At 42.0% G+C, this 12,122-nt stretch overlaps 1 protein-coding gene across 1 annotated transcript in view; it reads right to left on the bottom strand.

Moving 5' to 3' along the window:
- ptprsa (protein tyrosine phosphatase receptor type Sa) overlaps nucleotides 1–11,066 on the bottom strand; it is an 88,764-nt gene extending 77,698 nt beyond the window's left edge. Inside the window, exon 1 of the mRNA XM_076088152.1 lies at nucleotides 10,898–11,066. Within this exon, the coding sequence (XP_075944267.1) occupies nucleotides 10,898–11,051 (154 nt within the window). The 5' untranslated portion in view covers nucleotides 11,052–11,066. The remainder of the gene's footprint in view (nucleotides 1–10,897) is intronic.
- Nucleotides 11,067–12,122: the final 1,056 nt, after the last annotated feature.

A 12,122-nucleotide genomic window follows, 5' to 3' on the forward strand; every position in this document is an offset into this window, starting at 1 on the left:
AGTAATGTTTTTGAAACTTTTCAGCCTGCTTTCAGGGCCTGTCACTCCACTGAAACTGCACTTACTAAAGTGGTAAATAATCTTCTGCTTACTATGGATTCAGATTCCACCTCAGTGCTTCTACTGCAGGAGCTCAGTGCAGCTTTTAACACCATAGATCACTACGTGTATACACTCTAAGGCGTGACAATCTAACATCACATTTTGCCTAGCTCTCTCACGTGGTTAAAACTCTTACTGATATGAAAGAACAAAGTATGTTTGCTGTGGTAATACTCAACCTCAGTGCTCTGTTCTGGGTCAGCAGGCTTCAGGGCCTTTTCCTATCGTGCCACCTTCCTCTGGCATAAGCTCCCTGCTTACATCAGACAGTCTAACTCTGCTTTTGCCTTAACGTTCAGTGAGTGGCTTGTGTTTTGATTACTTCAGGTCTTGTACCTTTTTACGATTATCCATCCAGCAGCTCAGTCTCATCGAATCTATTAACCTCTTAGACCCTAGCCCTATTTTTAGCCCTCTCCTCGAAAATTGCATACACATACCCATAGAGAGTCCAAGCTCTAACTACAAGGTCTATTTTAATAATTGTTATGCTAGAATACTGGTAACACTTGTGAGATGTGTTAAATTGTGTAAATATTGTGTATATGTTACTGGTTAATAACTGATGTGACTTATGGCACAGCTCAAATGGAAAAAGTTCCAAGTTCGCCTGGAAAAAAGCACTTGCATTGAACCTGTGTTTTTAAAATAAGGCCTTGGCTGGCCTAAAACCATGCTAAAGTCATAGAACAACACGTGTTACATGTCCCCACAACATATTTTACTTTGATTGAGTGAAGCAGACCAGCATACATGGTCATAAAAATCAAAGTTTTGATTTTCGGAACCAGCTGTTGCATTGCTGTATACTCATTTTATATACTATATAACTACATATTAACTATATATTCACTTGATTTATCACTAAGAGTGTTCAATACATCATAATAAAGCAGTTTGACACCATTTGCAATAATGTTGAGCAGTTATGATGTGTCATATCTGTCAATCATAAAAATAAATCCCTCATACTGTGTGTCTATGTGACCCTGGAGAGGCCTGTGATCGGCCGATTTACACGTGTGAAACGGTTTTAGATGCGGGATAGTCCAACGGGAGCCATGCGGGGGTGTTTGATCGTATCTGGGTCTGTTTACTGACTAGAAATCGCAAAATGCTGGCCTTGTACTTATAGTCCGTGTACTGAGGACGAGAAAACTTCCCTGCATCTCCCTCACTCTTTGTTTGTTTGTTGTCCCACAAGCACATGAGCGTGCAAGCTGTGTGTCTCTGTCTCTGTCTCTCTCTCTCTCCCTATATTACGTATCGAGGGTCTAAAGACAGAGGGTGTTGCAAGATTGTAAAGCCCCATGAGGCAAATTTGTAAGTTGTCATATTGGGCTATATAAATAAAATTGACACAGAGTGATGTAAAATGACTCATCATTAAGTCAAGTGACGCCTAACCTGAATAAATGTTTTCAAAAAAGGTACATTTTCAGGAGTGCAAGAGCGACTTAAAGTAGATGGAAGTCTACATTTGTGTGTACATGCACTTATGCAAACAAACCCATTTGTGTCCTTCTCAGACAGCCTGATTACAGTTGCATCTCTCTCCCGATCCTATGTTATTCGTTTCTTCCTACATAAGCACCACACACTCCTGACTGAGAGTCAGTGTCGGCACGCGGTATAGCGGGATGGGGAGAAATTGCCCTTTTCAGGCAGCTTATCATCTTATTATGCAAATGCAGAGTTCATATGTCATGCTTGCTTTAGTTCGCCACAATGTGATTAATGAGACCTTCTTGTTTAAGCAAAGCAGAGCAGGGAGGTCTGGGTTGAGGGCTTTTTAAGGAGTGAAGGGTCTGAATTTAGTCTAAAAGATCAGGTGTTCATGTGTTTGAAAACATGCTTGTGTTTGGAATGTCGTGTCATGTATGGCTTGTATGGAATGGTTGAAGATGGAGAACCTCGATCGTCACATGAATCACCCCCTTAGCTGTACCAAACTGTAATTGTGAGACTAAATACATTCAGCTTCTCCCAAAGAATACAGGGACACACATGGCAAACTGAGGTATTCACTTACCTGCTCAGCCTGTGGAACAAAAGCATTTTACAACAAACAAACAGACGACTCAACAATCACACCGAATCAACTGGGAGATAATGATTCAGCAACAAAGCCTGGTGGATAATTACAAGTGAAAGTTAAATTGTCCGTAGAAATGACAAAAACAATTTAAAAAAATGAGGGAAGAGGAAGAAATATTTGACAAAGCTATTGTAAAATTCATGGGAATCACACTGCGTTACCTCTGTCGTTACCTTCCCACCTTGATATCCTCCTGTTCATCCTCTGACATTATAAGAGCCGGTTGTACATGTTGCCTGTTTTGAAAAGGTGGCCATTGCGCGCAGTAGCCTCCCTAGTTTTGCCTGTATAAATTGCTGAGCCGCACAGTTACGGGGAGGAACAGAACTAAATCAACGGTAATTTCTACTGGCCTTTCCCCCGACATACCATGAGTATCAGCATCTAGGGCTCATGAAAGTTATGGAGGTGCATTAATAAACAGAATGTGGCTCTTGCTGTGTCGGTGAACGGAAGGATGAGGAGGATATCACAGGAGCAGAGAGGAAGAAGGAAGAAAGGTGGTTGCTAAGATTCAAGTATTCAATAGCCTGGTCCTATCAACAAATAAGGCCATTGCCTACAACTTCCTATCACCTATCCCCCACCCTTCAGCCCCATGTCCATGTCCAAACAATATAAATGTCAGAGGCACAAAGCAAACAAACCGCCAAGTAATAACCCTCACCGTCCCTCTCCTCTGCTTTTAACCTTCTCAATCGTGTATTATAAGCAAACTGCAACACAATCTGAATTGCTCAGTAGTTTTGTGACACTGACGATGTGGAGGTGATAGTCGGGGGGCACAAACACAGAACGCCCACAGAGGTGAAGGAACTGCACATCAAAGGATGACATGAGGCAAGAAGGCGTGAAACACATATGATCACGCTCACAAAACAGTGTGTACAGAGAACACAGAACCCAAACACAGATGACATATTAATGTTAGTGGATATAGAAGAGAAGAGTCATTTTTTTAGGCGGAAAAGCCCACATGAAATTCCCACTATGATGCCAGTTGGGTGGAGTTAGGAGCGGTTATGTCTGGTTTAATATAAATGAAAGTTATTTTTTTCTCCTTTGTTTCATTGTGTTAAACATCTTACCTCGAATCGGGGTAGCCTCTGGAGGAGAGACAAAAGACGAAGACACAACATCAGTTTAGTTCAACGTTAAGGTTAGTAATAGTTAGAGGAGTTATTTGGGCTGGAAGGTGGATCACTGGAACTAGATTATCAAACCATTAGGTAATCTCTTATAGGGCTTTCAGATATGGGTGTTTTTTTTTTTTTTTTTTTAGAAAAAGGACAAAAATACACCTGTCACTGCTGGTATCACAAAGATATGGGGAGCTTTATATGACTGGCACATTCCATCGCCTTATTAGTTTCTCTTTTTCCCTTCCTTGCCATAGACGTATCAAGACAGGAAACACAATGCTTCATTGGCAGAGCTGAAGAAGCTAACAACTAAAAGGCGCCACTATTCTATACCGGGTATCTACATTAGTATGAAACAAACTTGCTGATGGAGTCTCCACTGAACTAGAATTTCAGGCTGTACCTTCAGGCAACCACAAGTTAAATCAAACAGATTGAAGTTCTTATTTGTCCTACAAGTCGTAAACCTGCTTAACTGTGACAGATAGACTCCTCACCTCAAGCCCCCCCCCCCTCCTCCTCCCCGGTCATTCATTCTCCTGGCTCTTTCCATTGTTTCATTTCACTGAGAGTAGCATGTTCCCCTATTCTTTGTTTATTGTGAGTCTGTATTGTGTTACATGCCTGACTGCCAGCCAATGTCCCATTAGGGACAATAACATATTGAGCTTGTCCAGTCAGTGGCTGGTGGGCTTTTAAACGTAGCCCGGGTTGTTGCTGTGATGTAAAATGTATCCCTTACAGGCAGAGCTTTGAGTGTGGGAAGGGGAGCCAGCTTAACTTCAACCCCCTCTCTGCCAAGCATTAAACTGTCCTTCCAATCTTTTTTTCTCTCTCCATTCATTGTTTTCTTAATTTTTCTTTATCTGTTTCTCCATTCCTCTCTCTCAATTTCCCCCTATTTCTGAGGTTTTGTGTGTCTCAGTCTTTCCCAACGTTTCTCGCCCTCTAGCCTTTCTCTTCGTCTCCCTCTCTAAATCTAAGGATGACTCATGGCTACAATGTGCCCTTGGCCATCCCTTGAGAGTGCCGACAGGGCAGTGCCAAGCCAGGGGAGGTGCCCTACTTAGCATAGACGGCCTGCAGGCACAGAGCTGAGGGTCAAGGGTACGCACTATCCTCTGAGCCTAACACTACATGTACTACTACACCCTTGTGTGTGAGTGCATGCATTCTTGCAAGTTGAATACAACATATGCCAGCATCCTACTAACTAGCTTAACCAACAATGCCTTCCATCAATCTATTAGTTTCCTGCTGCTTTTCTGAGGCCAGGTCGAGGTGGCAGCAGGCTAAATAAGGTAGTCCAGACGTCCCTCTCCCCAGCAGCGTTGTCCACCTTCTCCTGGGGGATCCTGAGGCGTTCCAAAGCCAGATGAGTTATATAATCTAGCGTGTTCTGGGCCTACCCCGGGGTCTCCTACCAGTCAATCACGCCCAGGAAGCGTCCTGATCAGATGCACAAACCAACTAAACTGGCTACCATCCAATGTGAAGGAGCTGCAGCTCTACTACAAGCACCCTCTGCTTGTCTTTCCCCATCTCCGAGGGCGAGCCAAGCCACCCGACAGAGGAAACTCATTACAGCCGCTCGTCTCCGCAACCTCAATCTTTCGGTCACTATCCAAAAGCCATAATCATAAGTGAGCCTGCATTGCTGCCGATGCTGTACCAATACGCTTGTAGATGTTAAGTGGTACCATTAACTTCCATATCCTACACAGCACAATAAGAGGTGTGGGTGGCTGGGCAGTGGGATGTAATTTACAATACCTTCTGATTGGATTGTTGTTGCAGCTTTGCAGACAGAGGCATCCTTTGTGATACCAGCAGGTAGGAGGCGATCTGAAGTTCTGCCTGGTTTGCAATGTACCTAGGTGCTCATTTCCGTTATTTAAAGCTGCTGTACACTGTGTTGCACTGTGTTTATGTATAACTCTTAAAATGTCAACATTTTTTTGCCAATTATAGACAAGATTTATGTTCGTACTCTGAAAGTGTGCATTTGCTGCCACTAACCATACAGTCATTTAAAATCTAATTATATAATTTAATTTATGGTTACAAATTTCCACATTGTCTGATGAAAGTGGGAAATGTCTTTAGGAACACATTTCATAGAGATCATCATTTATTATTGACTATCTTCCTTTTTCGTAAACACACCCTAGAAGCACTAATTTGACACATTAATAGTTTAGAATCATTGAAAACCCAGGCAAAACAACAGTTACATTTGAGTTATTTCTGGAATGATTTTAGAGACCACATAATCATAGATAATCACAAGACAAAAGGACAATAGGGCTCTGGGAAGGTTACATTGTTATAGAGTTAGAGTTAGAGTTAGATTAGAGGCTGCAGAAGCTGTTGATTTATTTTGCTTTAGCTGTGATGACATTTCTGTTGGGGGTTAAGGGGTTACTAGGTTAGTTGAGGTTGAGGTTAAAGTTAGGTTGAGGTTAGGATAATGTTAATAAAGCAGGTTTGTAAAGAGAAGGCCATCAGATGAGGACCTTATAAATGGACTGAGAGACAAAAATAAGAAAGGAAAGTAATAAGGAGGATGAGGGATAATAGATAGAGGGAGTTCAGTTCAAAGGAATTGGTTCCACAAAAAAAACTAACAAATGAGAAGGACATGAGTGACCTAGGTCATTGGAACTTCGAATATTTGAATAATATAGCCAAGGATCTGACTAGAAAGGATGGGTCTGGAGTGGCCAGTCTGTATTCAATTACAATGGCAAATCCACCTGACTACGGGCACGCAACCATATGGCCATAAGCTCCCTTTCTAAGCTTTGGTAGGCCAGTGGTTGATCAGCTTAGGGTGACGATGACCTAAATATACCTCAACAGGCCGCTGACCTCCTCGCATTATCAAATGCGGCATTATTTGCTCCACAGAACACCCCAGCTGTTTTGTTAAACAAACCTCTGAATATATTAAAATTATTATTGAAAATGTAGTCTGGCCAGAGGCAATCTGGCCAGAGATGTTGCCCATCTGCGTGTGAGGCGGGTGGGGTTGGGTGATTGGCCGAGTGTCAAAGTCAGACTACCCTCCAGAGGGCGTCTGGCTGACCTTCTCATAAACACAGAAACCCGCCTGGGATCTTGGTGGTGTTGCAGCAGGTCTCAGGGAAAAACCTGGCTGTTGTTTGCCACATCTGCAGAGCTCCTAGCCACTCCCTGCAGAGCAGCTTTGATGTCAACAAATGTGACCGTTTTCTTGCTCATTTCAGATTAAGTGCAATTGAACTCAGCATGATTCACATTGGGATGTGCATACATCTGTGTGTGTGTGTGTGTGTGTGTGTGTGTGTGTGTGTGTAAAGGAGCTATCCAATGTCAGGTCATGATTTTAAACCTTTGCATTAAAGAGGACCTTAATCTTTATGAATGTGCACTCCTCCCAATCACTGTCTCTCTGGCCTCTGGTTAATCTGTTCTGGCTGACAAGGCCAGCGAGGGCCTGGGGTCTGTAGCCACAGGGACTTGGGCAGAAATGTCAAGCTCCCTCCACACCTCTAGAGGAGCTCCTCAGGGGACCATGATGCAAATATCATTGCCCCGCCAGCACAGCATGGTCTTGCCCATAAATAACGAGCTATCCAACAAACAAGCGCTGGATGCCCTATCTTCCTGTATATGTATATATTCAACATCATTATTACAATGTTGTCTTTTCTTTTAGGTGGGAATAAGTCAGATTGGTATGCACACTTCAACATCAGACGGAGTGAAGGTCACATGAGAAAGGTGGGGGATTCTTTTGCTGGAGCTGGAGGCTGAGTATGCTTTCAAACTCATGTTTTCAAACTCATGTTTTCCAACACGCTTCCCATGTTCCCCTTTCTGCTCCCCCATCTCCTTCCCAGAAGTCTCAATTGTACCTCCCTTGATGGGAAAGCAGCCATCAGAGTCACCCCCTGAGGCTTGAGAGTGTGCCTGAGGCAAAAAAAGCAAACAGGTAGCACCCAAACATTGTCAACAGCAATCTGATCAACAGGAGAATCTGAAAATACACATTGAAAAGATGCCACGAGAATGTTTTGGGATTTTTGGAAATACATTTGTTATCAAAAAATACTAAAATACTAAATACTAAGACCCAAGATGGCTACTCGAAGTGCTGAGGACATGAGAAGCCTAGGGGGCTTGAGCGTGCAGGCCTTTTTCTCATCAGCATAAATCCTGTCTGGGTGCTGAATGAGCTTTCCAGTGAAAGGGCTACAGAGAAAAAGGCAAGCCCCCAGCACTAACATTACCGTACGAGAGCCTTGGTATTGAAACAAGGGAAAGTCATTTCCTTTTCAGCCCTCCTACATACACACATGACCTATAAGTGAAATATACCAGCTTAAAGTGGCTGGGTATATTTTTTGCAAGTAGTTCAATAAGTCAGGAGAAGTACAAAATGTGGCCAAATATAGCTATCATTTGAGCCCTCGCTCTCTAGCATGGGCAATAGAGTCTTAGCTACAGGTCTGTAAGCCAGTGGGGATGTGGGCCAATTTGGCAAGAGACTAAAAATGCTCTCCTAAAGCATTTGGCCAAGACCAGAGAGTCGACCTAGCCCAAGTGTGGGATTGGAGCGTTCAGCAATACAGCGGTACTGCAGAGACCTCCGCCTGGAAAGAACTCAAGAGTTGTTCAGCCACTCTCTGCACTTGCTGCAGTTTCCAAGTGTATTTTGGGACAACGAAGCTGTTATTGTGAGAAGCGAAGTTTGATCATTTACACCTGAGTACAAAACAACAGTGTTTTTCTGGAGGAAAGTGTTTGCCGTATGTCTCACCAAGAAGACAAAAATACTGTAGGGCTATGACTGCGAAGCAATAATTGTCTTGGATTCAAGCAGAGTCCAATTATTTCCTCAAAGCCCCACTGTCTTGCAACGCAGCAGAGAGAAAGAATGGACGTGACAGGAGGCATCAGCAGTGTCGTTTCTGGATAATGTGGTCGGGGGAAAAGTATGTAAAGCCACAGCTTACAAGGTCACCTGGCACAGGGTACTTATGACCTCAAATAGTCCAGTAAAGTTTCTCAAATATGGTAGACACGGTGATTGAACTGGGCAGTGCCAGTCTTACTATGCATATTAGCATTAGCTTGAAGCAGAATGTTGCCTCAAAAGACTTGCTCAGCAAGTCTTCCCCGTATAAATGAAAAGTGTGCTGCTCAAAGGTGGACTATGATTCCTAACCCCCCTCCCCAACTCAATCTGCTGCTTGTCCTTGATTTGCCTTTCGAAGTTCCATCATGGTGGGGGTGAAAGAGGATAAAGTAAGGAGTGTGGGCGAAAGAAAAGAAAAAGTTTAGCAAAAGAAACAGAACATAGGGAACAAGTGGCAAAAGACGACAAGGGTGAGGGGAGAGCAAGGAATGCATGCATTTTGGAAAGTAGTTTAAATATGCCATCTGCTTCAAGGAGAGCGGATGGGCTCTCTGGGCTTTGCGAGACACTTACCAAAGGCTTCTGAAAATGACAATGCAAGAGGAAAGTAAATAAAAAAAAGGGAAAGAACATAGTTCATTTTAGGTTGAGGTTGAAGTCACTGCCACGCAAGAATTAAAAGGGGCTATAATTGGGTCTTGTGTCCTACTGCAGTATCTTAGCAGTTTTACCATGACAGACCATGGAAGGAGCAGTGATGTTTCATGTAATGTCACATCAATTTAAATTTATAATTCTAATAAGAGGCATTTTAACGGGAAAAATCTTATCGTCAATTGTAAAACATCAAATATTTTGTCTTTTTTTCAGTTTTATTTATTGTTTGGTTTATTTTTTTTATCGTTATTATTTTTTCAGTTTTAACTTGTGTTATGGGTCACGGCCAAATGAAAGGTGTTGAAGACTCTGCGATGTGAGTCACATCTGAGTTTCAGACACAAATACAGACAAAACACTCAGAGAGAGAGAAAAACAAACAGCAGTCCAGTTCAGTTAGAAAGGACACACAGAGACAAATTGACAAAATCATGGAACAGATAAAGACAGATGAGACACAGGTTAGACAACAGACAGGAAGCTGGATTCATTTGTCCAGCATCACCTTGTTCGGTTTGAATTTCTTTTGTAAAGCACTTTGAACCATTAAGAAGAAAAAAAACTGCTATATAAATAAAATTAATTTAAAATAAATCATTCACAAAGGCTCAAAACTCACAAAGCCATGTGATAAAGTCAACAGGTAAACCCATGTTTAGAGCAGAGCTGGCCTGCCATATGATTAAACACAACCTAAAAAAAAAAATCAACCTATCAATTCGTCAACCCAGAAGGTCATCGGGCTACTTTTCATCAAGATGTACATCATCCTAGAGAGAGAGAATAATCACACATACTTTGACAGCAGGTTTTGCCTTGAAATCTTAACAGTTAAACATCTACCTCAAAACTGTGCACCCGTAAATTAAATATGAAACGTATCTCAAATTAAAGGCATCTTAGTGCCTGTGGACTTGGCAAGTCATAAATAATGAGTTGACAAATAGATTATTTTGAGTGTACAGCTCATGAGGCCCACAACTGGTGCAGAGACCCGATGGCAACAGACTCTGTATTTAGTGGCGTCTGCGCTCAATTGCATCTGCAGCAACAATAGGGGTCATTGGATTTTTCGATTGGTGACAAAATCATCGACCTAAAATATCTACCCCTTATTGCCTGGGGCCACTCCCGGCCCTGCACTTAATTAGCAATATAATTAGACTTTGCTTTACTGGGCCTCTCAGTGGGGTTTCATCAATGGGAACAAGACAACATATCATTGTGTCAGTAGAAGGTGGACCTTGCTCTCATTGCCTACTATGACACACTTGTGGGTTGTTATGAATCATTTGACCTCATTCAGTGATGTTAGAGTCTTACAACACAGTCTGTTATCGTCATGATGACGATCTATGGAGATAACAACATGGTCCGAGCACTATGGCTGTAACGCCGGATCTTTATACTGTAGTACGCTTCTCCTGTTGAAATCTAGGAAATTGAGCTTGCCCTCATGCTTTGACGTTCGAATGCTTTAAACATGGTGAATGCCCACGTTTAGTTGGGTCAACGTACATTTGTTTTAGTTTTCAAAGCAATATATTGAGTTGTATCTGTAGTTTGGCTGATTTTCAGGTCTTAAATATAAGGATTATAAATGGGCTGAATGAATTCTTACATCACTTGGTGTACTGCCGTGTTGGATAAATTATCCTAAAACAAAGCATAGTTTTTAGTTCCTAAAATGTTTACATTAGCACAAAGTTAGCTAAAATGTATGTTGTTTCAATTAGTGTTGCATTAACTTCCTTAACAAGCAATTCAACTTCTATTAAACTTCTAAACTGGAGATACGGACTTGTTGAAAAGCCAACAAAGTGTTCTCAGTTACACTTCTCATATTATCAAACTATTTTGGGGAACAAATATTGGGCTCTGAAGCCACATTAGTTGTAAAGCACAAAATCAGCCATGTGCCAACAATGTCCAGTGGAATCTTCAAGTGAGTAAGGTGGAAAAAAGAAAGCAACATAACGCTTGGGCTTTCCTTACCTGAGCGTAGCTGTTTGATTCGCCCATTACTTGCACTGGGGTCAATGGGCAGGAAGTCTTTGTACCAGGTGATTTCTGGGTCAGGGTTGCCACTGGCAGCACAGAGCATGGTGGCTGTTCGAGTGCGCTCCACCACTTTGAGTTGAGGGCCCATGTCAATGTTAGGGAAGCCTGGCGGGAGCAGGTCCTCTGTGAAAAGAACAGGAACAAGAGGGGGTGTGAGTCCTATCATTCAAAGTGGCTGTAAACCGTACACATACTTTTACATTATGCTAGAAATTAAGCTATGCCACACAATAGTGATTTCACTAAAACAAAACGGCAAAATACATTTTCATACTGTAGGATTTGGCTAGGGGTGACATATTTGACCAATTGCTAAATAATTGTCCATGAATTAATACATGGGCTATTACATTGGGATAGAGCCCATGTTGCCATAAAACTTGAAATCATACAATCTCATCTACTAATCTACTAAACCCAATCATGCTTCTGTATGCACCATTTTCTCTTTATCTCAAGAGACTTTCTAATCCAAATTTACCCTTTGACCAATAAGACAAATGCACCTTAGGAACGCAAGGTTATAGTTAGCCATGTAAAGTAGCCAGACACATGAATAAACCAATTGAGGAGATAAGTCTTGAATAAAAATGTAAACTGCATTTCATTAAGAATCTGGCTCTCCAAGAGGGCTACATTGAGGAATCAGAGAGGATTAAGAAGGAGGCTGACTCCGTGCACATATTCTCAGTGTAACAAGTAGTAAATAAATGTCTTTAAATGCAAACAGAAGATCAGAGAAGGAGACAACAGAGTGAAAAGTAATACCGGAAGGAAAGCCTGGTGATTTCCCCATCTAGTTTCCCCATGTTCGCTGAAACAAATGACACTCAAGTCAATTTGTGGTTACACAGAGCTCTGAAAAACCACCACTCGATTGAGACACACTATAACCACCAATATCCGAGGTCTGAATACCAATTGAGAGACGTAATCAGTCAGATTTCACTCTGGCAGTAAAGGTGCAAGGGTTATGTGGAGGGGTATGATTTAAGCCTCTTGGACAATTGTTATTGCTACACTTACTCAAGAACCATCACACTAGCCAGTAAAGATTGTGGGGACTTTGAAGCCAATACTCGCGCATGATTGAGCAATTATTTCAATGAAAAGACACAACAGTGTAGTGTGCTCTGTGGTCATTGTTCTCCTTATGCAC

Source organism: Anarhichas minor, unplaced genomic scaffold, assembly GCF_050575085.1.
Source record: "Anarhichas minor isolate MPS153535 unplaced genomic scaffold, ASM5057508v1 ptg000010l, whole genome shotgun sequence".
Classification (NCBI taxonomy): domain Eukaryota; kingdom Metazoa; phylum Chordata; class Actinopteri; order Perciformes; family Anarhichadidae; genus Anarhichas; species Anarhichas minor.